Source organism: Aureococcus anophagefferens, assembly GCF_000186865.1.
Source record: "Aureococcus anophagefferens unplaced genomic scaffold AURANscaffold_11, whole genome shotgun sequence".
Classification (NCBI taxonomy): domain Eukaryota; class Pelagophyceae; order Pelagomonadales; family Pelagomonadaceae; genus Aureococcus; species Aureococcus anophagefferens.
The window spans coordinates 412,924-438,411 of record NW_008705571.1 but is presented as its reverse complement, the minus strand read 5'-3'; the positions used below and the strand labels follow the sequence as shown (position 1 = coordinate 438,411).

Sequence of the window (25,488 nt, the reverse complement as noted above, 5' to 3'; positions counted from 1 at the left end):
CGCGCGGCGCCGGCGCCGAGCGCCGCTGGAAGCCCGGCGGCCGGCGCCGGCGCCGGCGCCGCCCAAGCCCACGGCCAGTAGCCGCTGGACCGCGCCGCCGGCATTGGGGCTGCCCCTAGCGGGCGGAACTAGTAGCTCGAGCCATCACCATTCTCTCTGGCAACACCATCAACACCTCGGCACCGTCGGCAGAGTGCCGCGGCTGAGGCTGTCCTCGATATGGCCATGCGTTTCGCTCGCGCCATGCGCCCCCTGGCGGCGGGGCCGGGGCGGCGACCCATGGGCGGCGGCCCGACGACGACGCACGTCACGTCGGGGGACCTGAAGAAGGTCGTGCAGGACATGCCGCCCGCGGGCGGCTACCCCGACGTCATCTTCAAAAAGGCGACGATCAACCGGGGCCCCGACGGGTGGATGATCTGGGTCGGGTCGCTGCTCACGGTCGCCTTCGGGTTCTACCGCGTGGGCCAGTGCAACCTCGAGCGGAACGCGGCGAAGAAGGAGAAGCGCGAGGCGCGCATGGCGATCGTGCCGTACCTCCAGGCCGAGGAGGACGCGCGCGCGGTCGCGGCCAAGCTGAACCAGGACGCCGACGAGGCGGAGATCATGAAGGGCGTCAAGGACTGGAAGGTCGGCGCGTCGGTCTACAACAGCGAGCGCTTCTGGGCGCCCCCGAGCCCCGTGGAGCACCCGCGCGCGTAGGCTCCGCCCCCGACGCCGTAGAGACCGCGCGTGCTCAGGACTAGCGAGGAGGGGGAAAGGGGGGAGGGGCGGGAGAGGGACGCCACGCTAGTGGACGGTCTCGATGTGGCGCTTCGCCTTGCCGAGCTCGACGGACTGGACCTGCTTCGCGAAGCGGAGCGAGCAGAGGGACTCGTTCGCGGAGCCCGGCGTGGGCGAGAGGTTGACGAAGAGGAGCGTCTTGCCGTCGCCGGAGAGGGCCGGCTGGAGGAGGAAGGTGAGCTTGGAGTCGCGGTAGGGCACGTGGGTCTGCTTGCGGTTGAGCGCGGAGAAGACGCCCGCGAGCGCGGAGAGGGACTTGTTGATGTGGGCCGCCTCCTTGGCGCGCTGGCCGACGGCGCCGGAGCGGTCGAGGCGCTCGGAGCCCGCGAGGTCCACGAGGTTGAGCGCGCCCTTGAGCCGCGCCTTCTTCTCCGCGTGCGTGCCCGTGAGGTGGAGCGTGAAGACCGCGTGCGACCGCGACGACACCGCGTTCATGTCCGTCGCGGCGACGCAGCGGTGCGTCGCCGCGCACTGCATGAGGTCGTCGACCATGGCCTTGTCGCCGGGGTCCACGGGCGTCCGCGTGCAGCCGTCGACGTAGACGCGGCCCGTCTTCGGGTCGCGGCGGACCTCGAGGCCCGCGGGCTTCGGGGGCCGCACGTCGCCGCCGGGCGCCGGCGCCGGCCCGTTGTCGGCGAGGAGGTCGCGGACCTGCTCGTTGTAGATCTCGACGTAGGACACCTCCATCTCGTAGGCCCAGCCGCGCGCGCGCTGCGCGTCGCAGTACGCGGCGACCTGCTCCATCGCGCGGGGGATGATGCCGCGCATGGGCCCCGTGCCCGTGCCCTGCATCGTGTGCGTCTTGCCGCTGCCCGTCTGGCCGTAGGAGAAGAGGCAGACCTGGTAGCCGTCGAGCGCGGACTGGACGAACTCCGCGACCTCGGTGAAGACGCGCTCCTGGCCCGTCGACGGGCCGAAGACGTGGTCGTAGGAGAAGAGCTCCTTGCGGCGCTTCCGCTTCTTGTCGCCGAAGGGCTCGCCGTCGGCGTCGTCGTCCTCGGCGGCGAGCGTCAGCGACGTGCCGTCGGCCATGTCGACGACGACGGGCGGCGCGTCCGCGGCCGCGCCGTCGCTCGGCAGGAACGGCCGCACGCGCGCGAAGACGCGGATGTTGCCCCGGAGCTCCTGGATCGTGTTGTGGAGCTTGCGCCGCGTCACGTCGGCGTCGCGCAGCTTCTCCTCCATCTCCGCGACGCGGCCCTCGCACGTCGCCGCGGCGTCGCGCGTCGCCTCCTCCGTCGCCGCGAGGCGCCGCCGCAGGGCCTCGACCTCGCCGCGGGCCTCGGAGAGGGCCAGGGCCTGCGCCTTGGCGTCGATCTCGTTCTTCTCGTCGAGCTCGGCGCGCAGCGACGCCAGCTCCGTCTCGCGCGCCGCGAGGCCCTCCGTCGCGGCGTCGAGCGCGCGGCGGTCCGCGGCCGCGCGCGCGGCGAGCGCCGCGTCGTTGGCCGCGCGGTCGTCGCCGAGGGCCGCCGCCTCGGCCTCGAAGGCCGCGCGGTCCAAATCGCAGCGGCCCTGGAGCGCGAGGAGCTGCGCGAGCGCGGCCGTCCGCTCGCGGCGCTCGCGCTCCTCCTTGGCCTCGGCCGTCGCGCGCAGCGACGCCTCGACGGCGCGCGCCTGCTCCGCGAGGTCCGCGTCGCGGGCCCGGGCGTCGCGCTCCGCCGCGGCGTCGCCCCGCGCCGCGTCCGCGTCCGCCGCGCGCGCCTCCGCGGCCGCGAGCGCCTTCTCCGCGGCCTCGGCGCGGAGCCGGAGCTCCGCGACCGCGGCGCTCTTCGCGAGGACCTCGGCGGCGAGGCGCTCGCGCTCCTCCTCGGCGCGCGCCGCGCGCTGGCGCAGCTCCTCCGTGCGCACCTCGTCCGTCGCGCGCCGCGTGTCGAGCTGGCCCCGGAGGTCGCGCGCGGCGGCCTCGGCGGCCGCGAGCGCCGCGCGCGTCTCCGCCGCGCCGCCGTCGGCGCGGGCGCTCGCCTCGCCGAGGCGGTCGCGCTCCGCCTCGCTCGCCGCGAGCTCGGACCGCAGCGCCTGGAGCGCGTCCGCGTGGCTCGCGACGGACGCCTCGAGGTGCGCGGCGCGCGCCTCGGCCGCGCGCGCCTCCGCGCGCGCGCTGGCGACGTTGGCGTCGCAGGCCGCGACGGCGGCGCTGACCTTGTCCTGCTCGTCGTGGCGCGCGACCTCGAGCTCGCTGAAGCGCCGCTGGTCCGCCTCGTCGGCGACGCGCGCGCGCGCGAGCGCCTCGGCCGCGTCGCGCTGCGCGACGAGGAGCGCCGCGCGCGCCTCCGTCGCGTGCGCCGACGCCATCTCCGCCTTGCCCTCGGCGCGCGCGATGGCCGCCGTCTGGTCCGCGAGGGACCGCCGCGCCGCCGCGGCCTCCGCGCGCGCCGCGTCGCGCTCCGCCGTCGCGTCCGCGAGGAGCCGCTCCGTCGCCGCGGTCGTCGCCGAGCTGCCCTCGGTCGCGACGCTCAGGCCCGCGCGCGCCTCGGCGAGGGCCGCGCGCAGCTCGTCGCGCTCGCGCTCCGCCGCCGCGACCCGGGACGCCTGCGCCGCCGTGCGGTCCTGGCCCGCGAGGAGCGTGCCCTCGACGAGGCCCGCGTCGCGCATCGACGCCTCCTTGAGGCTCACGAGCTCCGCGCTCGCGGCGCCGAGCGACTCCTTGAGCTCGGCGGCCTCGGCCTTGCCCTCGGCCGCCGCGGCCTCGGCGGCGTCGCGCGCCGTCGCCGCCGCCGCGAGCTTGACCTCGAGGAGCTTCGCGGCCTCCCGGGCCTGGTCGCGCTCGGACTCGATGCGCTCGAGCCGGTCGCCGAGGCCGCTCCCCGCGACGAGCGCCTTGTCGGCCTTGTCGGCCTTGTCGCGCTCCTCGGCCGCCGTCGCGAGGAGCTTGACCTCGATCTGGGACACGAGCGTCCCGAAGGCCTTGCGCTGCTCCGCGACGCGCGACAGCAGCGACCGCAGCGCGCCGAGCTTCTCGTCGCGCGCCTTGATCTTCGCCGTGACGTCCCAGCGCTGGCCCTTGGGCGCGCGCATCTTCTCGCAGGCCTCGGCGATGTCCTCGTCCGTCGAGCCCGCGAAGGTCGTCACGAGCAGGCCGGGCACGATCGGCGCCTTGCCGACGCTCTCGAGCATCGTGCTCATCTGCTCCGCGGCCCGGAGCGCGGCCTCGCTCTCGACCTCGGCGATGGGCGCGGCGGCCTCGCCCGGCGCCGCCGCGGCCGCGGCCGCGAGGCGCGCGCGCGCGCAGGGCATGATGGCCGACCGCGACACCGCGGCCGCGGTCGACGGCCGCGGCGCCGCCGCGGGCGGCGGCGGCGACCGCGACTTCGCGGGCCCGGACGCCGACGGCCGCGCGCTGCTCCGGCTCCGCGACGCCGCCGTCGTCGTCGCCGTCACGGACGACGCGCCCCGCCGCGCGGCCACGGTCGACGACTTGAGGTAGCTGAACCGCTCCTTGGCGACCTCCATCGATCGCCGCCGGCCCGTCCGGCCCCGCGCCGCCGCCTGGAGCGTCGTCGCCGCCCGGCCGGGCTGGGGGGCGGTCGCGCTGCGCGCCGCCGCGGGGCCCCGGGACTTGCTCCGGGCGGCGGCCGTCGCCGGGCGCGACGTGCTCCGCGACGGGCCGCCGCCGAACGCCCGGTACGACGGCTTCGGCTTCGACTCGGTCCGGCCCCGAGCGGCGGCGGCGAGCTTCGCGGCGGCCGTCGTCGGCGCGGGGGCGTCGTCGTCGGCGGCCGGCGCCGTGTTCGTCGTGTTCTTCAGAGCCGCCGCATTGTGGGCCTGCGGCATCGCGTCCGTCGACGTTTAACGACGTGCGGTTTCTTCACGGCGTCGCTCGGGGTTCAACGGTGTCCCGGCGCGTCTTTGAAGGGCTCACTAGCGTCTAGTAGCCCCGGGGTCGCAGCGGGCGCACTCACGCTCGCAGCTCGCAAGGAGCGCGCAGAGCCGCGCAATTAGCAACGACGCAATCGGTCTCAGCTCGCCAATGTTGCCGTCAAACATCAGTTGCATCTCAGCGTTTACGTCATTACCCCAATCCGGCGCAACGCTTTCAAGCGACGGTCTGAGAATCTTGCTCTGCGGTGCGCGCCTCGTCGTCGCTCTCCGGCCGCGTCTGTTGTCGAACCGCCAGCCTCGTCCGCGCCAGCCTCGGACGCCACCCAGAAGCAGTCCTGGAGCCCGCCAATTCCCCGGCGAGCATGACGCTGCCCATCTCCATCGTGCGGCCCATCGACTGCGCCTCGAGCAGCGGCGGCTCGAGCGCGACGCCGCGGCGGTGGTGCCCGGAGAGTCCAGCGAGCCACGCGGCGGAGGAGCGGCACTTCGGCGCCGAGCGCGTGCGCATGTTCCGCCGGAGCCCACACAGATCCGACGCGATTCGCGAGTCGCCGAGCCGCGCCGACGGATCCTCGAGGACGGCAGCCCAGGAGGCGCCGGCCTTCGTCTCCCGCGAGAACACGCCGGACTGCAAGAGGCGACCAAGCGACGAGGCCGCCGTCGTCAAGACCATCTGAACATGCTCGCGGGCGATCGCGGCCGCGGCGCGCCTCCTCGAGAGGCGCGCCGCGCCGCGCCTCCCGCCCGCAGCACGCCTCCCCGCCTCCCTGCTTGAGCATATACCACGGTGCAAACTGGACCCGTTTTGTTGTTAGGGTGGGGGTGTTTTCAGGCGCGAGGTCGTGCGCGGCGCGCGCGACGGGGGCGCGCGAAAAAACTCGGCGCGCCGCTCGCCGCGTCAGCGGGCGATCAACGTTCTGATTGGAGCAACTATCGTTGCGGTTGGGATTTTTTATCCGGCCGCGCGATTTATTTAGGTTTCTCCTATGTTGATCCGATGGTGAAGCTTGTGGCAGCCCATCGCGCGCGTCGCGCACCGCTGCGCCACAGCGCCGCTGCACCACGGCGCCGCCGCTGCGCCGCGGCGCCAGGCCAGCAGCGATGGCGAGTCCGACGCGCATCGTCGCGCTCTCGGCCAACTTCATCGCGCTCATGGTCGTGAGCAACGTGCTCGAGGAGTACCTCTACGCGCGGCTGCCGGGCTTCGACTTCTTCGAGACGACGGCCACCGTGGAGCTGCTGCTCTTCGCCGTCGCGTCCTGGTGCTCGCGCGACGCGGCGGCGCCGCGGAAGGCGCCGCTGCCGCTCTACGGCGCCATGGGCGTGTCGATGGCGCTCGGGCAGACGCTCGGCAAGCTCGCGAACAAGTACGTCAATTTCACGGTGTCGACGATCTTCAAGTGCAGCAAGGTCGCGCCGACCATGGTCGTGTCGTCGCTCTTCCTCGGCCGGCGCTACGACGCATACGAGGTCGCGGCCGTCGTCGTCATGGGCGCGGCCGCGGCCTGCTTCGCGCTCGGCGCCGCGGCCGTCGACGTGTCCTTCTCGTCGCGGGGCGTCGCCTGCAACGTGCTGTTTCTGTTCTTCGCGGCGGCCCAGGTCGGGCTGCAGGACGCCGCGCTGCGGGACTACGGCGCGTCCGTCGTCGAGGCCATGTTCCACGCGAACGCGTTCGGCCTCGCGTCCGTGGGCGGCGTCGCCCTCGTCGACGGCGAGCTCGGCCGGGCGCTGCTCTACTTCGCCGCGCGGCCCTGGGCCGTCGCGCTGCTCGTCGCGCGGACGCTGACGTTCTACCTCGCCGTGCGGTCCTACACGGTCCTCATCAAGGAGGCGGGCGGCGTCGCGGCCGTGACCGTCGGCATCGTCCGCAAGATTCTGACCATCGTCTGCTCGCTGATCGTCTACCCCAAGGCGTTCAGCATGAACTACGTCTACGGTGGGTGCCTCTTCGCCGCCGCGCTGGCCCTCGAGGCGAGGAACGGCCTGCGGAAGCACCGAAAAGCGGCACCGGTAAGTAAGGTTTAGCGCCGCCGCCGCCGGCGGTCCTCGGGCCGCAGGACGCCCGAGCCCGGGAGCGCCGGGTAGGCCGCGTAGATGCCCGGCCTGCCCGCGTCGTAGGCGTAGCCGAGCGCGCGCTCGACGGTCCGGTCGAGCCGCGAGACGAGCGCGGCCCAGTCCCGCGGGGACCAGGACGCGTTCTTCGGCGCCGTGAAGTGGGTGCCGCCGTCCTTGGCGCCGCCGAATTTGGCGTAGCCCTTGACGTAGCGGAAGGGCGACTCCGGGTCGTCCGGGTCGTGGTCGCAGTCGAAGCCGAGGTTCCGGAGCCTCCGGAAGAGGTAGACGGGCTCGCGGACGAGGTCCTCGTAGCGGCACCCCAGGACGTTGGCGTGGGACTTGCCGAAGCCCAGGTACTGGCCGTACTTCTGCCGCCGCAGGTCGAGGAGGTGGTCGAAGCCCTTGCCGCGCTCGCTGAACGGCGTCGACACGAACTTCTCGACGCCGCCGCCGATGCGGTCGATGGCCACGCTGTAGGCCGTCTTCTTCATCTTCAGCACCCAGTTCATGGCGTTGCGGTAGACGACGACGATCGCGTCCTTGGACTCGGCGGAGAACGTCGTCGGCAGGAAGTCGTGCTTCCAGCCGTACAGGCCGTCCGCGTCGAGCTTCGGCGACCAGTAGTGGCGCTCGCGGCAGTTGTCGTTGGTCATGACCCGCACCCAGCCCGTGCCGCAGTGGCGCTCGCCGCGGATGGAGATCGCCGCGCCGAACCGCGCGCCGTGGTCCGCGGCCCGCTTGTACTGCTCGAACGTCTGGCGGCCGTGCGCCTTGACGAAGTCCGGGTGGTAGCGCTCGCCGCTCTCCTTCTGCGCGCGCGCGACGGCGCGGTCGAGCACGTCCCTCGGCAGATCCGCCCGGTTCCGGCAGTCCAGGCCCATGCGGTACTGGTCGCCGTCGCCGCAGAAGCCGGCGCGCGAGCACCAGTGCACGCAGCCCACGTCCGGGATCGTCGCCGTGCCGCCGTCGCTCTGGCCGCCGGACTTGCACCGCAGGCACATGCTGCCGCGGTGGTCCTTGGCCGTCGCGATCGCCGCGGCGAGGGCCAGCAGCGGCGCGACGAGGCGCTCCATCGTCGTTTGGGGCTGCCGAGGCGGCGCTCCGAAGGAGCTCGATCCTCTGTCCGCGACGACGACACGCGCATCAACATCGCGTAGAGCGTCGTCGAGCGCCGCACCCTGCGCCCAACCATGCGCGCTGTCCTATTGCTCCTCGTTAGCGCGAGCGCGCTGAAGCCGGCGACGACGCTCGACCGGCGGCAGCTGGGCTCGGCCGTCGTCGGCGCCGCCGGCGCCGCACTGCTGCCGCAGACGGCGTCGGCCAAGGGCCGCGCCACGCAACCCGCCAACTACCTGCGCTACAACCCGCGCATCGAGAAGCTCGGCGAGTACATCGTCGGCGACGCCGTGAGCGAGCTCCAGACGGCGAATTGGGCGAAGCTCGTCGACGACACCGCCGCCGAGCTCGGCAAGAAGGGCGGCAAGATCGGCGTCTTCTGCAACGGCGAGCTCGCCGCGGACCTCTGGGCGAACACCTACAGCGACGTCAAGGAGAGCGACAAGACCAAGGCGATGAAGGCCGAGGTCGACAAGATGATCGCCGCGCGCGAGACGCTCGCGGACGTCGGCTGCCGAGGCATGGGCACGTGCCTCAAGAAGGAGGGCGGCCTCTTCGGCTTCGGCGCCAAGGAGGCGCCGCGACCGTCGAACCAGCAGCTCGTCAACGAGGGCGCCGCCGCCCTCGGCGCCGCGAAGCAGGCCTACAACACGTTCGTCGCGCTCAACAACCAGAACCTCCCCTTCGACCTCAACCCGATGAAGACGATCTAGGCCTGGTTGCCCGTAAAGACGAACGCAGTCCGTGGATTTCCTTATCGGGAGCGAGCGGCGAGCGACGCACATGTCGGCTGCAACATGACTGCAACAAAGCATCAATCCGTCGACGAAGCCGTCGAAGCCGCGTCGCAAATTATGGTCGGCTTCCTGCGGCTGTTTTTGGCCGCCTTGCCGCTCGTCGGCGGGAACCGCGCGAAGCTGCTCCGGCAGAATGCGAACCAGGTCGAGGTGACCTTCGAGAATCCCTACCCGGAGGCGCGGGAGCTCTTCTGGATCGGCACGGAGGAGCCCGTGTCCATGGGCGTGCTCGACGCGAGCGGCGGGTCCATGAACATGAACTCGTACCACGGGCACACCTTCGGGTGGCGGCTCGCGGCCCACGGCGACCAGGAGTGCACGTCGGACCTGCTCGAGGGCCGGGTGACCGTCGCGCGCGGCATGGAGCGCCACGTGCTCGGCGAGGCGCCCGTCGTCAAGGACCTGGACGTCGAGAAGCGCGAGTCGGAACGCAACGACCCCTTCGAGGCCAAGTTCGTGAACAGGGCCCAGTTCCCCATGACGCTGACGAACGTCGAGACGGGCGAGTCGCGCGACGTGCCCGCGAACGACGCGCTGCCGATGATGGTGGAGCGGGGCAAGCTCTACGACTGGCGCGACAAGGAGACGGGCGAGCTCCTCTACCGGTCCGTCATCGAGTTCTACAAGCAGACGACCCACGTCTTCAAGGAGGAGAAGCACACGCGGCTCTGCGCGGAGTCGACGCCGGCGACGACGCCCGTCGTCAACAAGACGTACGCCGACGCCTACGACGGCCGGGACCTCGAGGTCCAGGTGCTGAGCGAGGACCCCTTCATCGCCTACATGCCCGAGTGGACCCTGGGCGACGAGTGCGCCGACATGGAGGGCCAGGCGCGGAAGATCGGCATGAGCGACGCGCAGGTCTTCGGCGAGCGGACCGTCATCGCGGACCGCCGCGCCATCTCCGCGAACCTGAACTGGAGCGACCGCAACAAGACCTCCGTGAACAACCGCCTCATCAACCGCGCCTTCGAGTTCGCGCGCGTCCAGCGCCGCTACAAGCTCGACACGGGCTCCTTCCAGGAGCCGCTGAACTTCATCCAGTACGCGGTCGCGGGCGAGTACCGGCCCCACTGCGACGGCGTCTGCAACCGCAAGCCCTACGCGCGCGGCGGCCGCGTCGCGACGCTCATCCACTACTGCAAGGCCGCGGACGTCGGCGGCGGCACCGTGTTCCCGAAGGCGAACATCAAGGTCCAGCCGCGGGACGGCTCCGCGGTGCTCTTCGCCTACAAGCGCGACGACGGCTACATGGACGACGGCAACACCATGCACACGGGCTGCCTCGTGCGCGAGGGCTACAAGCAGATCGTCACGATGTGGATGCGCGAGGACGTCACGCCGAGGGAGCCCTGGAGCGACTTCATGTCCTAGGCCGCCCCGCCTAAAATTCACATCGTCGCGGCGCCCCGGGGAGCCCCTACGTCGTCGGAATAGAGGCGCCGCTCCTCGCGGTTTTGGTACCGCGAAGCCCGTGGGCGTCGTGGGCGACTCGGCGCGCCCGATAACACCGTTTTCCGACCGTCTTGCATGGCGCGGGGCTCGTATCGGCTCGCGAGCCGTCGCCGGACGTCCCGAAGAGGCCCTATCTCGGCTGTTTTGTGTCGAGCGGCTTCGCTCGGCGGCTCTGGCGGGACGGCCTGGTCGACGGGGAAGTCGCTCGTGCTATCTAGCTATAGCTTTTTGGCACCGGAAGTATTTTTAAATTCGACGTTCGCGTCTCGGGGCTCGTTTCGGGGCCGCGGGAATCAGTTATTTCGATCGAAGAAACGCGAGCGACGTCGAAGGGCCGCTTCCGAGGTCCGAGTCGACCGGATTCCTCGAGATAGAGAGCAATCATTCACAGATGAGGGCCTAGAACTAGTCTTAAAACTCAAATAACCGCGTCTCGCCGAACCGTCCGGGGTGTTTTGGCGAATAATTTCAATGGAGGCCACTCTTTACCGAAAGAGTAGCTCAAAGCGCCGAATTTCGCACATCTTCGAGGCATCGCGCCGTGCTGATCACCGCGGGACTCGTATTTCCAGGGTTTATAAATTACCGTTCGTCGTCGAAGTTCGGTCGACGTTTTAACGCGCGAGATGCGCCCCACCCCGTGGCCCCGGCTATTGGAGTCCGAGTTCATGCACTGGGATCGGTCCTCGATCGGGCTGACCGGGCTAAATGTCGCGCCTGGCGCGCGCGCGCGCGCTACCGCGCCGGGAGCCCTATTCGGGGCTCCGAGGCTGGAAAAATACCTATAAACACGGAGATTTCTGCTCCACGCCGTGTTTGGGACGCCCCTGGGCTTGGTTATGATCCAACGTGTGCAGCAGTATGCGGATGACGGCGATACACGCCTATAGTGGCCAGTTGTGGCCCTCTGAGCATGCTCTGGAACCCAGATGTCCGCGCGCCTGAACAGGCGAAACTCCCAGGAACGCAGTGAGTATGGCCAGGGCACATGACCAAGGTGCCCGAGTGTGATACAAACGACGACCGCGACCCCAGCCCATCCCGAGAGGATGCGAAGGACACACTTTTATTTTTTTTTATGTTACTAGTAATTAAAAACGACGCGCGCCCCGCGCGGTCCTAGAGCGCGTGCCACGTCCGCGTCGCGTCGATGGAGGACATGTTGCGCTTGCGCGTCTGGCGCAGGAGGCGCTGGACCGTCGTCGCGTCGTTCGTCGGCGCGACGAACTTGGACGGCTTGCGGAAGAGCGCGCGGCCCGCGTCGGCGGCCGCGGCCGCGCGCGCGGGGTCGCCCGGCCGGACGTCCGCGGACCGCGAGCTCGGGCCCGACGCGCCCGGAGCGGCGTCGACCTGGCGGCTCGAGCTCCGCGTGTCGCCCCGCGACTGGCGGCTCGTCTGCCGCGACGTCCGCGAGTCGCGCGTCGACGCGCGCGAGATGCCGGGCAGCGGCGCGGCGACCGCGCGCGGCGACGCGCCCGGGAGCCGCTTCGACAGGGCGCTCTTGGGCCCCTTGGCGGACGCGCGCGCGAGCTTCTTGGCCTTGTAGGCCTCGAAGCCGCCGCCGGCGGACCTGGAGTGCGCGTCGAAGGTCGCGAGGCGCCGCCGCGCCTCGTCGAGCGAGATGCCGCCGCCGAACGACGACGACGACGGCGCGAGGATGACGGCGTCGCGCGGCGACACGGACTTGGCCGGCGTCAGCAGCTCCAGGTCGAGCTGGTCGCTCTTCGAGGCGAGCGGCAGCTTCGGCAGCGCGGGCAGCGCGCGCCGCGAGTCCGCGAGCGCGAGGCGAGTTTCGGGCTCGCGCGGCGACGCCGCGGGCAGCGCGGGCAGGCGCGTCGGCGACGGCGACCGGTCCTCGGGCGCGTCGTCCGCGCTCCCCGCCCGCGGCGCCGCGTAGGCGCGCCGGAGCACGTTCGTGTAGGTCCAGTCGACGATGAGCAGCGTCGACGCGCGGATCTCCGCGAGCAGCTTCGGCTGGTGCTGGCGGAAGTAGGCCGCGGGGCATTTCATGACGACGGACTGGGCCGTCGCCAGGAGCGCCAGGTCCATGGACGGGTCCGGCGTCGGCGACCCCGTCCGCGAGAAGGCGTAGAACTTGCCGACCATGGCCACGGGCGCCGTCGTCCGGCTCTCGGAGACGCCGCGCGGGCTCCGCTTCGACGCGTCGCCGTCCTTCGTGAGCGACCGCTTGATGAGCACGAGCTGGCACTCGCCGCTGTAGACGACGTAGACGTCGTCGCCGACGTCGTCCTCCGTCTTCGCGGACCCGCGCGGGATCGTCAGCGGCTGGAGCCGCGTCCGCAGCGCGACGATGTCGCCCAGGGACATCTCCGCCAGCAGCGGCATGTCCCGCAGGAAGGCGCAGAGCTCGACCTCCTCCTTGTCGTAGATGCAGTGCCAGTGGGGCCAGTACGTGCCCTCCGTGAGCGCGACGAGCAGGACCATGCTCCGCGCCCTATACCCGACGGGCGAGAACCGCTTGCGGTAGAGCAGGGGCTCGTGGCCGAACTGGCCCCCGGCGTAGAGCTCGCCGACGGCGGCGCCCGCGTTGGCCTCGTGGAAGATGTCGACGACGCCGAAGGCCACGAGGAAGACGCGCCGCGCGGCCGCGCCGGGCTCGACGACGACGTCGCCGCTCTCGTAGAGCTCGCAGGTCAGGCGCGGCAGGAGGCGCTGGAGCGCGTCCTCGCCCATGCCGGCAAAGGCGTCGAGGTTGCGCAGGAGCTCGTCGTAGAAGCGCATGCGCAGGCCGCTCCAGAGGCTCACCGTCGACTCCGCGTTGCCCCGCTTCTTCCGGTCCCGCCGGCCGCTCTTCACGGGCGCGCCCGCGGGCGGCTCGGCCTCCGTGGACCGGCCCTCGGCGAGCATGCGCGCCTCGTACTTGTTCATCTGGTCGAGGCGGCTCTTGAGGAGCGACGGCCGCAGCTGGCGCGGCGCGCGGCTCCCGCGCCCCCGGCCGTCGAAGACGGCGGCGTACTCCGTGTGGCTCAGCACGAGCACCTCCGTGACCTCCGTCGCCACCGTCGTCGCGGAGCGCATGACGGGCCCCCGCGGCGACGGCTCGCCGAAGCCGTCGCCGGCGACGAGCGTGCACAGGTACTGGCCGTAGCCCATCCGCCGGCCGAGGCCGTCCTCCGTCTCCGTGTTCTCGAGCGCGATCTTCCGCGTCTGCGTGCAGAGCTTGAGCACCTCGTCCTGGCAGCTCCGCGACACCTCCGACGTCATGTAGGCGGCGACGGCGCCCTGGAGGATGAGGTAGAAGTCCTCGTCCTCGTCCGGCGCGTAGTCGTCGTAGACGCCGTCGACGTCGAGCTCGTCCCAGATTACCTCGCCCACGGCGATCTCGCGCACCCAGACCAGGCGGCAGATGTCGCGCTTCGTCGCCTCGCTGTGCTCCTCGAAGAGGTGGTTCCGCGCGAAGAACTCGACGAGCGCCTGGATGTCGCCCTCGGTCCGCGCCGTGCTCGGCTTGTGGCGGAGCACGTGGCGGCACTGCTCGGCGCGCAGCATGTCGCGCACGGACGGCGTCGCCACGGGCGACGGCAGGCCCTGGTTCAGGGCCTCGGCGAGGTGGCGCGCGTCGAGCTGGCGCTGGTGCCAGTCGTTCCACTTGAGGATGAAGTCGCGGTCGATGCGCATGAGCGCCGCGGTCGGCGTCAGCACGACCGTGGAGTGGGACCGCGCGAAGGCCGTCGTCGACAGCAGGTACTCGCCGCCGAAGGTGTCGCCGGGGCCGATGATGGCGATGCAGGACGCGGAGCTCGAGATGCCGCACTCGGGCACCGCGACGTCGAGGCTCCGGTTCGGGTCCGCGACGCGGGACCCCCGGCGCTGGCGCGCGCCGTCCATGGTCTTGCGCCGCACCATGACGGGCTGGCGGCCCTTGCCCTTGTTCAGCGACGCGCGCGCGGCCGCCGCGGAGCTCGGCTCGTCCGCGGCGGCCGAGCTCGTCGCCATGACCTGGAAGATGCCCACCTGGCCCGAGATGATGAGGTAGAAGTGGTCCCGCTCCTGGCCCTGGTGGTACACGATGTTGTTGCGCGCGTAGTTCTTGAGGTGGATGCCCGGGAGCAGGATGCGCAGCACGTCCGCGCCGACGCGGCGGAAGAACGCGAAGTTGAGCAGGAAGCTGAAGAGCAGCCGCGCCGCGCGGTCCGTGCGCTTCTCCAGGGGCGCCTGGAGCAGCTCGAGGGAGAGCTCCTGGTTTAGCACGAGGCCGTCGCTGTGGACGTCGTCGAAGGCGCCGCTGTCGAGCACGAGGAGCAGGCTGTCGCGCCGCGCGACGACGGACGCGTTCCGCGGCGCCGTGAAGATGAGGCTCCGCTCGCCGAAGGAGTCGCCGGCGTGGAGCGTGTGGATGCGGTGGCCCAGCGCCTCGTTGTGCTCGCCCGTATATTCCGGCTCGACGTCGACGTCGACGGACCGCCGCGCGGCCGCGGCGACGGAGCCGTCGCGGCCGCCGTAGTCGTCGTCGTCGTCGTCGTCGTCGTCGTCGTCGGAGTCGGTGAACTCGATGTCGAAGGAGCGACGCTGGCCGCTGCCGCCGGCGCCCTTGGCGTGGCGGTGGGACGCGCCGAACTGGCGCTGGCCCGCCGTGGCGGCCGCGCCCGCGTACGAGACGCCCGCGCCCGCGCCCGTGCCGATCGCGCGGCCGCCGCCGTTGACCGTGGCCCCGAAGCCCCGGCCCGCGGAGACCATCTTGCCCATCTTCACGGCGGCCGTGCCGAAGCCCCGCGTCGGCGACGCCGGCGGCTTCGCCGGCGACTTCTCCGGCGACGGCGCGCGGTCCGCCTCCTCGGCCTTGGCCTTGGACCGGCGGACGAACGCGGACCGGAACCGCTCCGCGTCCGCGGCCTCGTCGTCGTCGCCGCGCTTGTAGACGCTCGCCGAGCCCGTCACGAGCAGGTAGAAGCTCGAGCCGATCTCGTCCTGGAAGCAGATGGGGTGGCCCTGGCTCGCGTGCTGGACGACGAGGCGGCCGCAGAGGCTCGTGCGCTGCTCCGTCGTGAGCTTGCCGAAGCAGCCGCCGACGCCGCGGCGGCCCGCGCCGACGCAGGAGCAGTGCTTGAAGAGCAGCTCCGTGTCCTCGGGCGTCCGGAGCGACGGCGGCCGGTTCAGCACCTGGAGCACCGTCGCGATGGGGTAGATGAGCGCGCGCTGCGCGAGCACGCGGCCGACGGCGCGGCGGTAGTGCGACGGCGAGACGACGACGATGTCGGAGCGCTCGACGGCGCGGAAGCTCTCCGACGGCACGCCGCCCTCCTTCGTCGCGTTCGAGAGGAAGAGGTTGTCGCCGGGCTGGTAGTCGCGCGGCGCGCCGCCGGCCTCGTCGCTGTGGCGCACGGACCCGCGCACGATGAAGTAGAGCCAGTCGGCGCGCACGGACTCGTAGTTGGCCTGCCCCGCGCCGGGCTTCTCGTTGGCCGCGCGCGCGCCCATGATCTGGTTCAGGAGCTGCATGTTCGCCGTCGACCGGCTCGACGACTCCTGGCTCTCGACGATGAAGAACTTGTCGTTGCACTCGATGGAGAAGAGCACGGCCTCGGACGCGAGCTGGGCCGTCGCTTTCCGCCTACCGATGATGACGATTCTTTCGTCGATTCTTTCGTCGTCGTCCCGCCCCCGTCCCCCGATGCGCCCCCGCTTCGTCGTCGTCCCGCCCCCGTCCCCGTCCCCCGCCCCCGTCCCCGTCCCCCGCCCCCGTCCCCGTCCCCCGCCCCCGTCCCCGCGCCGTGAAACGTCTCTCGAAAGTCGTCGCGGACGCGGCGTCGCGCGGGAGCTGCTTGAAGAAGTCGAAGGTGTTGAGGAGGCCCGCGAGGTCCTTGGTGAGCTCCGGCGGCCGCTGCCGCGGCTCGCCGTACTCGAGGATCTGCACGATGCGGTCGACGACGGAGCCCGAGTAGGAGGAGCTCGGGTAGGCCCGCTTCGGCTCCTTCTTCTTGTCCGGGTAGAGGTCGGTGCGCTTGACGACGAGGACGATGCAGTCCGACGCCGCGACGTAGTTCTCGGGCCAGCGCTCCTTGGCCGCGTCCGCGCCCTTGGCGAGGTCGCCGTCGTCGGGCGCGACCAGCGCGCTCTCGCCGAAGACGGCGCCTTTGGCGAGCTTGCGCTCCTCGGCGCCGTCGGCGCCGCCCGCCGTCTTGACGAGTCCGTGGTAGATGAGGTGGAGCGCCGCGACGCGCTGGTCCTTGACGACGATCGTGTCGCCCTCCGTCGCCTCGACGAACGTCACGGCGCGGAAGAACGCGTTGAGCTGGACGGCGGACATCGTCGCGAGCATGGGCAGCTGGTCGTCGAACTCGTGGATCGTCTCCTTGATGGCGTCGACGTCCTTGACCGTGCGCTTCTTCGAGATGTGACCCAGGGCCTCGAAGAGGTTCGGCTTGCCCTCCTTGACCTGCGCGCACGTCGCCTGCTCCGCGTCCTCGTCCTTCTCTTCGATGACGGTCTGCTCCTTCTCCTTCGTCGCGTCGCGCGCCGACGACTGCTGGAGGGACTCGGGCTTGAAGGACTTGCTCAGCATCTGCATCGTCGCCCGCACGGCGTCGTGGGACCGCTGGGCGGCGCCGAACTGGCGCGACGACGCCGTGAGCGACTTGCCCTGCATGCCGAGGCCCGGCGGCCGCGGCGCGTGGTGCGCGGCGCGGCCCGACCGCCGGCCGGGCGACGGCTCCTCGTCCTCGTCCTCCTCGAAGATGGCGTCCTCGTCGACGTGGCCCAGGCCGTGGGCCTCGTGGATGAAGCCCTCGGCGTTCTTGATGGCCCGCGCGGTCCTCAGGCCCTTCGACGCCGCGGACGCCGCGGCCTGGAACATGGCCTTGGTCTGCTGCTTCTTGAGCTTCGGGCCCGGCCGCGTCGACGCGCGGCCCGGCGCCGCCTTGACGGTCTGGCGGCCGCCGCGCATCGCGGCCTGCTCGCGCTTTCGTTGGGAGCTCCGCGGCGACGCGACGCCGCTCGACCGCGGCGACGCCGGCGGCGCGGGCTGCGGCGGCGGCGGCGCGTCGCCGTTCGCCTGCGCCTCGAGCACGCTCCGCGGCGGGGGCAGGCCCTCGTTGAAGTTCCGCGTCGACGTCTTGTTGAGCGTGTTGCGCCCGCCGCGGCTCAGCCGCTTCATGTTCTGGAGGTAGCGCTCCCGCGCGCCCTCGTGCGCCATGGTGAGCGAGGCGCGGAGGCGCTACGCCGGAGGCGAGGTTTTGCCTCGGCCAGCGGCGACGCCTCAGCCGTGTGCCTTGGCCACTGGCGACGCGTCAGCCGTGCACAATTCCCTTTTCATAGCACTATGTACAATTGTAGTGGTTACAGAGAGTCAATGTTGGCTGCGCGGCGAGGCAACATCGGCGCTGCGCACTCGTTGCTGTAGCAGCTTGCCATTGCGATTATGGACCGTCGCAGATCCTGCGTGCTAGCGGCGCTGCTGGCGACCGCGAGCGCGTTCGCGCCGCGCGCGGCGCCGCGCTGCGGCGTCGCCGTCTCGGAAAGTCCGCTGGACCGCCTCGGCGGGCTCCTGGGCGGCAAGAAGGCGGCGCCGCCGCCGATCGTCGAGGACGTCGCCGTCGACGACGTCGCGCCCGGCGAGATGACGACGGCGGTCGAGGGCCTCACGCCGGAGCTCGACGGGCTGCGCAAGGCGAACGCGCTCTTCAACCAGGGCCTCATCGGCCGCGACGAGATCGACGAGTACAGCCGGACCTTGGGAGAGGCGCAGCGCGAGAAGGCGCGCGCGGCGGCCGCCGCCGCCGCCGCGGAGAAGAAGCGCGAGCGGGAGCGCCGCGAGGCGTCGGAGCGCGTCGCGAACGCGTCGCTGTCCGCGGCGTCGTTCGTCGCCGGCGCGGCGGGGAACGCGGCGCGGGGCCTCGCGGGCGCGGCCGCGGCCGCGGCCGTCGGCGCGACGAAGAGCGCGGCGTCGGCGGCGGCGGGCGGCGTCGCCGGCATGGCCAAGGGCGCCGTCGGCGGCGCCGCGGACCTCGCGGCGGGCGCCGTCAAGGGCCTGGCGGGCGCCGTCGTCGACGCCGCGGTCGTCAAGCCCGCCAAAGCCGTCGGCGACAAGGTCGCCTACGAGCTCGGCGCGCCGAAGCGCGCCGTCGACGCCGCCGCCGCCGAGGCCGCCGCGGCGCCCGGCCGCGCCGCCGACCGGCTCAAGGCCGAGGCCGACGCCGCGCGCGCGGCGGCCGACGCCGCGGCGGAGGACGCGCGGCTCGCGGCGCTCGCGCGCGCGGACGGCGCGCGCGCGAGCGTCCAGGACGTCGTCGACTCCGTCGCGACGCTGCCGGACGCGACGCGCCGCGCCGCCAAGGCGAGCGTCACCGTGCTCCGCGGCTTCTCGGCGCTCGCGGCCGAGAGCGGCAAGGAGGAGGTCGTCGAGGCCGACTTCGCCGCCGCGGCGAGCGAGACCAAGGGCACGGCCCTCGCCGTCGACGAGGGCGTGCGCGTCGAGAGCGAGGTCGTCCTCGACGACGGCGACGTCTTCGACCCCGGCCTCGAGGACGACCCGGGCGCGATCTTCTCGGCCGTCGCCCGCGCGGGGCTCGCGGCCGCGGCCAAGGTCACGTGGGGACGCCGGCGTCTCTTTCTTTTCACGTCGCGCGTCGTTCCGATGCCCGTGGCGAATCCCTTACTTCCCCATCCGTCGCCCGTCGTTCCGAGGCGGCCAACGTTCCCTGTGGCGAGTTCCTCGCTTCCCATCCGTCGCGCGTCGTTCCGAGGCGGCCAACGCACCCGTGGCTCGCAGTCTATTTTAGCGCGACGAAGAGAGACGACGCCGGGGCGAGCGCGCGCGGACGCCCGCGCGTCGCGGAGCCTCCGCGCCGACACCCTTCCTCGCAGGGGCGACAAGGCCAAGGAGCTCACGGAATCCGTCGTCGCGGACACCAAGGCCGCCGCGCGCGCGGCCGCGGAGGAGAAGGTCGCGGAGAAGCAGTTCAAGGCCGCGGCGGAGAAGGCCCGCGCCGACGAGCTCCAGCGCCAGGAGTACAAGTACGAGACCGCCGCGGCCAAGGTCGAGCGCGAGGCGCTGCTCGCGGCGCGCGACCGCCTCGCCCTCGACCCCGCGGCCGCCGACGAGCAGCGGACCGCGCTCGTCGACCCCAAGCGCGCGCCCGCGTGGGATCTGTTTTTCTCGCGGCGCACTGAGGCGGCCCTACCCCACCCCGCGCCGCGACGACGACGGACTCGCGCCGCGTCGCCCGATCCGTTCCCGCCCCGCAGGCTCCAGTCCGAGGTCGCGGAGCAGCTCGTCGCGCGGACCGAGGCCCTCAAGCGCGCCCGCGACGCGCGCCTGCCCGCGCCCGCGGCGAAGCCCCCGCCCGTGCGGCCCGCGGCGCCGCTCGGGCCCCTCTTCGACCGCGCCGCCGACGACCGCGAGCGCGCCGCGGCGGCGTCCGCGATGGCGCGGGACCGCCTCCAGGAGGCCAGCGACAGCCTCCTCCTGGAGGCCAACTACCTCGACGACGACACGCGGGCGAAGCTCGCCGCGGACCTCGCGGCGCGCCTCGTCAAGAAGACGGAGGCGGCCGCGGAGGAGAAGCGGCGGGAGAAGTCCTGAGCGCGGCGCTCGTAACGTTGGAAGACGAGGCTTTGTGGATCGGCGGTTTTTGAGGTGGGGCGAGTTGAGGTTGCGTTGTGTTGGTGGATTGGCGCTGGGCCTCGGGTGGCTCGATGTAGCCTCGATGTGTGCGACGGCTCGAATCGGCGACCCTTTTTGAAATCAGGCCTTCGCACTGGCAAAAAATTTGATCTGAATCACACACGCGCGCGCGCGTTCGCTCCGCGCTCGGACCCGCGGATTGAGCAAGTTCTCGTCGTCGACGGCGGCCACGCTCAAATGGCGTTGGCCCACGCCGTGGCGGCCATGGATTGGCACAAACTTGCTGAAGACGGCAACCCAACCAACCAGTACATAGTTCAGAGCGGAATCAGGCTGGGCCATGTGGGAGTCAACGACCCCGTGAGTGTCTACGGAGCGACGATGCTGCACGGCGCGGCCTGGCGGAATCAGCCGCACATGCTGGCTCTTCTGCTCGAAGAGGGCGCGGACGCGAATGCTGCCGACGATCAGGGACGGACCGCGCTTCACAAAGCGGCGCGAGGCGGATTTCCAGGAATAGTCACTCAGTTGATCGCCGCTGGCGCGGACGCAGACGCCCGCTGCTCTCTTGGATACACGCCGTTACTTGAGTGTGCGGCGATGCGTTTGATCAAGGCTCCGGGCCACGGCGGCCGTGAAGATTTGAGTTTATTGAGGTATCATCTCAAGGCTGATCATTTTGTTCTCCGCCACGGATGTGCCGAAATTCTCGTCTGGGCCGGCGCCGACGTCAACGTAGCGGTCGACGGGAAAACGCCGCTCATCCAAGCGCTCAAAGCCGGCAAGCGCGGCCTCGTGAAGATGTATTTGCGCGCGGGCTCCGCCATCCCGCGCCTCCGCCCCGAGACGCGCGAAGAAGATGCGCACATCCTTGTGAAGGCCGTCACGGCCGCTGGCGGCTGGAACGAATTCGTGAAGAGCCACAAGCGCGTCCTCGCGTGCGCGGTCTCCAAGATCAACAATTTGCCCCACGACGTCGCGCGCGCCGTCGTCGAATACTGGTGCCCCCCGGGCGGCTACTAGTTCTAAGTGAATCCTACCCTTGACAGTGGACTCGACCTTTCCAGTCCGACCGCTCGAGCGGGCGAGCTCACCCTTACTACCCCTCGCCGTACGCGTCCGGTGGCGACTCGAGTCTTAGCGAGTCGACTCGAGTCGAGACGCCGGCTGTGGCGAGACCCGAAGCCAGACGTCTTGCCCGCGCGATCCACACACGGACGCGCACAGGAGACGAGAGACGCACGACATGGACCCGGAGCTGATCAAGAAGAAGCGAGAGTACGAGGAGCGCAAGGCCCGTACGAAGTTGGCACTGAAGCAGTGCACGATTTGCGGCGCAGAAAATGCGAAGCTCTGCCAAGGTTGCGGGACGACGGCCTACTGTTCGACGGATTGTCAACGCATCGATTGGCGCGACCGGGGCCACCGGAAGGCCTGCAAGAAGATCCAGGCCGCGGAGGCGGCGCGCGCGGAGGCGCCGACGCCATCGCCGTCGCCGCCGAAGGAAGTCTTCTACGGCCCCGCGCCGCGGTCGCACGCCGACGAGGTGCGCGCGCGCATCGCTGCGGAGCACGCGGCCGCACGCGTGCGCCGTGAGGCGAACCCGGAGCCGGAGCCGGTCCACGGCGCGCGGTTCGGGTCGCGGTGCCCGATTTGCCTCGAGGACTGGGACGTGAACGAGCACCCTCCAATTCTGTTCTGTTGCGCCCGGACGGTCTGCATGTCGTGCGCGGAGAAAATCCAAGGCATGCCGTGTCCTCTCTGTCGGACACCGTGGCCAAAGTCAAAAATAGAGTCCCTGGCTCTGCTTCGTCATCACGTGGAGAACGAGGTGCCGGAAGCGATCTGCGTTTTGGGCGAGTGGTACCAAGAAGGTGTTGCCGATCTCATGCAGTCCTCCAAGAAAGCGGCGAAGCTTTATAAGCGCGCCGCAGAGCTCGGGTCTTCGCGGGCGATGCAGGCCCTGGGTTGCCTGTACGAACACGGCGACGGTGTCAAGAGGAATGCGAAGAAGGCAAAGCAGCTGTATGGAATGGCCGCGGCGCGGGGCGACGCCGCGGGACAGATTTCATTTGGTACAATGATCCAGTATGAACCTGGCGGGGACCTGGATGAGGCAAAGCGCTGGTACGAACGCGCCGCGGCCCGAGGCCATCGAGTTGCAATGAACGCTCTGGAGCATCTCCGTATTGCTCCGGCGCCCCCGACGGACGTCGAGCTTCGTTTCAACGTCGGAGATTCGGTGATTTGCTGCGCTGGTGAAGACCACAGCTCGGCCGCCGGCAAGATCGTCGCCTTGTGGTATCGCGCTCCGACCTCTCCCCCCGGTTTCTACGCGCCTTACCAGGTCAAGCTCGACAACGGCAGGCTTATCTTCGCGCCCATGGACGCCGACATCTGCATATGCGCACCTGGCGGCCGACTTGGAATTCCGACTCAGTCCCTGAGTCCCTTCTACTAGTAGCAATTTTAAGCCTCTACCAACCCCGGGGCCCGACCGCGCGCGCCGGTCGCGACGTCGTCCGCAGTCGCCCCAGCGAACGCAGACCCCCACGGCGGCGGACATTGTACGAATTAAAAACTATTATTGGCCGAGCCAGAAGACGGAGCCCGCGCCGACGGCCGCGGTGCCGACGCCGAAGATGCTGAGCAGCGGCCGCACGACGAGGCCGACGACGCGCCAGGGCGCCTCGGCGATGTCGACGACGCGCTCGAGCTCCCCCGCGGCGTTGATCGTCGCCAGGCTGAGGCCGCGGCTCAGGGGGAACGGCTCGCCGTTGAGCTCGACGTGCCACTCGACGCCGACGCTCCGCTCGCCGTCGCAGGCGACGTCGTCGACGACGAGCTCGAGGCGCCCCATGGGCAGGCCGAGCTGCGCCGACAGGAACGCGGGGTGGAAGGCCAGCGCCTGCGAGAAGCTCTCGCGGCCGCGGCAGATCGTCGACGCGCCGAGCAGGAGGTCTTCGTATACGACGTCCTCCGCGAGCAGCGACGCGACCCGCGGCGCGTCCCGGTCGTTGAACGCCTTGTACAAGCCGCGAATCGCGTCCCGCGGCCGCACGCGCTCCGCCTCGAGGGCCGGCCCCGCCTCGGCCTCGAGGGCCGGCCCCGCCTCGGCTTCGAGCGCCGCGAGCTCCGCGTCGATCGCGCGCCGCTGCTCCTGGAGGTGCGCGATGCGCTCTTTGTGGGGCGTCGCCGTTGGTAGTGTGATCGATGGGAATTTCAAGGGGCTCGCGACGATCAATGCGACAGCTAAGACCGCTCGTCGGAGCCCGATCTGTGGCCGGGCCATAGCTTCAGCCTTCTCCGCACTGTCGATGACGCGGTTGCCGGCCTGCTCGGCCGGCGCCGGCCCGTGCCGCCGCCGCACGACTCCGCCGCCGTTGACGCACGCGACGACCCCTACGCGCGGGTTCGGCGCACTCGTCCCGGGCCGGCTCCGGCGTCGACCGACTCCCATCGCACGCCGGCGCGCGGCAGCCGCTGCGCGCCGTCCGCGGCAGAGAAACGACTGCGCTGGATACGCCCCCTCGTTTGGGGCGCGACAGGGGCTTGAGGACTGGGACATGCCGGTTGTTGAGGCCGCTGGGAACTCGAGATGTACCACCGGCTGCAATCGCCGCGGCGGTAACTTGGCCGGGGATCTTCACGTTTGCTCATCGTGCTCGAGGCGCGATGCCGCGTCCTGGCACATTTCAAGCGAACGCGCGCGCGCGCACACAAACTATCGATCGACGCGCGCCGTCGCTGCCCCCCACCCCTACCCGACCTTCGCTCGAACTTTTGCGCCGACGGGCGCCATTTTTGAGGACCGCGCGACCGAGAACGAGCGTCGAACGGGGCGCGGCGCGTTCTACGCGACGGCGGCGGCCGTCGCGTCGGACGCGTCGCGCGTCGCGCCGCCGGCCGCCGCGGGCCCGGCGCCGGCGACGCCGACGCGCACCCGCGCGCGGCCGTGGAGGCCATCGACCCGCCCGACCCGCCCGCGCCGCCGAATACAACGCTTCCGTCCCCCGCCGCAGCTCTCATCCAGCTCGACTTCCTCCAAACTCGCTCTCTTCACTCCCACACACCTTCTCTCACAACCATGCGCGAGTGCATCTGCATCCACATCGGCCAGGGCGGCATTCAGGGCGGCAACGCCTGCTGGGAGCTCTTCTGCCTCGAGCACGGCATTCAGCCCGACGGCCAGATGCCCTCGGACAAGACCATCGGCGGCGGCGACGACGCCTTCAACACCTTCTTCTCGGAGACGGGCGCCGGCAAGCACGTGCCCCGCGCGGTCTACGTCGACCTCGAGCCCACGGTCTGCGACGAGGTCCGCACGGGCACCTACCGCCAGCTCTACCACCCCGAGCAGATCATCTCGGGCAAGGAGGACGCGGCGAACAACTACGCCCGCGGCCACTACACCATCGGCAAGGAGATCGTCGACCTCGTCCTCGACCGCATCCGCAAGCTCGCGGACAACTGCACGGGCCTCCAGGGCTTCCTCGCGTTCCACGCGACGGGCGGCGGCACGGGCTCCGGCCTCGGCTCGCTCATCCTCGAGCGCCTCTCCGTCGACTACGGCCGCAAGTCCAAGCTCTCCTTCTGCATCTCCCCGGCGCCGCAGATCTCCAACGCCGTCGTCGAGCCGTACAACTCCGTGCTCTCGACGCACGCGCTCCTCGAGCACACGGACGTGACCTTCTGCCTCGACAACGAGGCCCTCTACGACGTGTGCCGCCGCAACCTCGACATCGAGCGCCCGACGTACACGAACCTCAACCGCCTCTTCGCCCAGGTCGCGTCGTCGCTCACGGCGTCGCTCCGCTTCGACGGCGCGCTCAACGTCGACATCACGGAGTTCCAGACCAACCTCGTGCCCTACCCGCGCATCCACTTCATGCTCACGTCGTACGCCCCCGTCATCTCGGCGGAGAAGGCGTACCACGAGCAGCTGTCGGTCGCGGAGATCACCAACTCCGTCTTCGAGCCCGCGGGCATGATGACCAAGTGCGACCCCCGCCACGGCAAGTACATGGCGTGCTGCCTCATGTACCGCGGCGACGTCGTCCCCAAGGACGTCAACGCCTCCGTCGCGACCATCAAGACGAAGCGCACGATCCAGTTCGTCGACTGGTGCCCCACGGGCTTCAAGTGCGGCATCAACTACCAGCCGCCCACGGTCGTCCCCGGCGGCGACCTCGCCCGCGTCATGCGCGCGGTCTGCATGGTCGCCAACACGACGGCCATCGCCGAGGCGCTCTCGCGCATCGACCACAAGTTCGACCTCATGTACGCCAAGCGCGCCTTCGTCCACTGGTACGTCGGCGAGGGCATGGAGGAGGGCGAGTTCTCCGAGGCCCGCGAGGACCTCGCGGCCCTCGAGAAGGACTACGAGGAGGTCGGCGCCGAGACGGCGGAAGGCGAGGGCGAGGAGGAGGACTTCGGCGAGGAGTACTAGGCGCACCCGCTACCCCAAGACACCGCGGCCCCCCGCGCGCCCCGACGTCGCGCGGCCCCCGCCCGGCAGTCGCGCGGTGCCTCGGCCTGAGCAGCCGTCGCACTGCGCGCGCCCCGAACGAAGCGCCGTACTAAGCCGTACCCGCGCACATACCCCGGGGAGAAAGCGGGCGACTCGCCGGACGACGCGGCGACAGGGGAAGGCGCCTTGGCTCGCTGGAGGTTGGAATCCGCCTCTGCGCCTTCGGGGGCGCCCGACCCCCGGCCGAAGCGCCGTCCGGAAACCCCCGGCGCGAAAATCTCGGCCAAGGCACCCTCGGCACCTGGGGGGAAGTAAACTTGGGGGTTGTTGGTTGGAGCGACGTCGAAAATTCCCAGCGAAGGTGGGTTCGGCCAAGGGAACGCCGCGGCTCGTTCGGGGGGTCGCCCGCC

The 25,488-nt window shown here is 70.9% G+C and overlaps 7 protein-coding genes across 7 annotated transcripts; 4 read left to right on the top strand and 3 right to left on the bottom strand.

The window, feature by feature from the left end:
• Positions 1 to 279: 279 nt before the first annotated feature.
• On the top strand, positions 280 to 702 carry AURANDRAFT_27550 (hypothetical protein; the record flags this gene model as incomplete). The annotated part of the gene is made up of 1 exon (XM_009039510.1): positions 280 to 702. One exon carries the CDS (start codon positions 280 to 282, stop codon positions 700 to 702), a length of 423 nt encoding a protein of 140 aa, XP_009037758.1.
• Positions 703 to 813: 111 nt separating this feature from the next.
• On the bottom strand, positions 814 to 3,444 carry AURANDRAFT_1821 (hypothetical protein; the record flags this gene model as incomplete). Its single annotated transcript, XM_009039243.1, has 2 exons — positions 814 to 1,983; positions 3,358 to 3,444. Coding segments are annotated over 2 exons (1,257 nt in total), but the record flags the coding sequence as incomplete, so codon positions are not given.
• A 6,128-nt stretch (positions 3,445 to 9,572) lies between these two features.
• Positions 9,573 to 9,902, top strand: AURANDRAFT_15783 (hypothetical protein; the record flags this gene model as incomplete). Its single annotated transcript, XM_009039511.1, has 1 exon — positions 9,573 to 9,902. A coding segment is annotated over one exon (330 nt), but the record flags the coding sequence as incomplete, so codon positions are not given.
• Positions 9,903 to 11,144: 1,242 nt separating this feature from the next.
• AURANDRAFT_64646 (hypothetical protein) lies at positions 11,145 to 17,178 on the bottom strand (the record flags this gene model as incomplete). Its single annotated transcript, XM_009039312.1, has 2 exons — positions 11,145 to 15,597; positions 15,788 to 17,178. The coding sequence occupies 2 exons, from the start codon at positions 17,176 to 17,178 to the stop codon at positions 11,145 to 11,147; spliced, it is 5,844 nt and encodes a 1,947-aa protein (XP_009037560.1).
• Positions 17,179 to 17,403: 225 nt separating this feature from the next.
• On the top strand, positions 17,404 to 19,566 carry AURANDRAFT_64645 (hypothetical protein; the record flags this gene model as incomplete). The annotated part of the gene is made up of 3 exons (XM_009039512.1): positions 17,404 to 18,572; positions 18,849 to 19,133; positions 19,230 to 19,566. The coding sequence occupies 3 exons, from the start codon at positions 17,404 to 17,406 to the stop codon at positions 19,564 to 19,566; spliced, it is 1,791 nt and encodes a 596-aa protein (XP_009037760.1).
• Positions 19,567 to 22,192: 2,626 nt separating this feature from the next.
• AURANDRAFT_64644 (hypothetical protein) lies at positions 22,193 to 22,900 on the bottom strand (the record flags this gene model as incomplete). Its single annotated transcript, XM_009039311.1, has 1 exon — positions 22,193 to 22,900. The coding sequence occupies one exon, from the start codon at positions 22,898 to 22,900 to the stop codon at positions 22,193 to 22,195; it is 708 nt and encodes a 235-aa protein (XP_009037559.1).
• Positions 22,901 to 23,638: 738 nt separating this feature from the next.
• On the top strand, positions 23,639 to 25,204 carry AURANDRAFT_60117 (tubulin alpha-2 chain; the record flags this gene model as incomplete). The annotated part of the gene is made up of 1 exon (XM_009039513.1): positions 23,639 to 25,204. One exon carries the CDS (start codon positions 23,696 to 23,698, stop codon positions 25,055 to 25,057), a length of 1,362 nt encoding a protein of 453 aa, XP_009037761.1.
• Between the last annotated feature and the right edge of the window lie 284 nt (positions 25,205 to 25,488).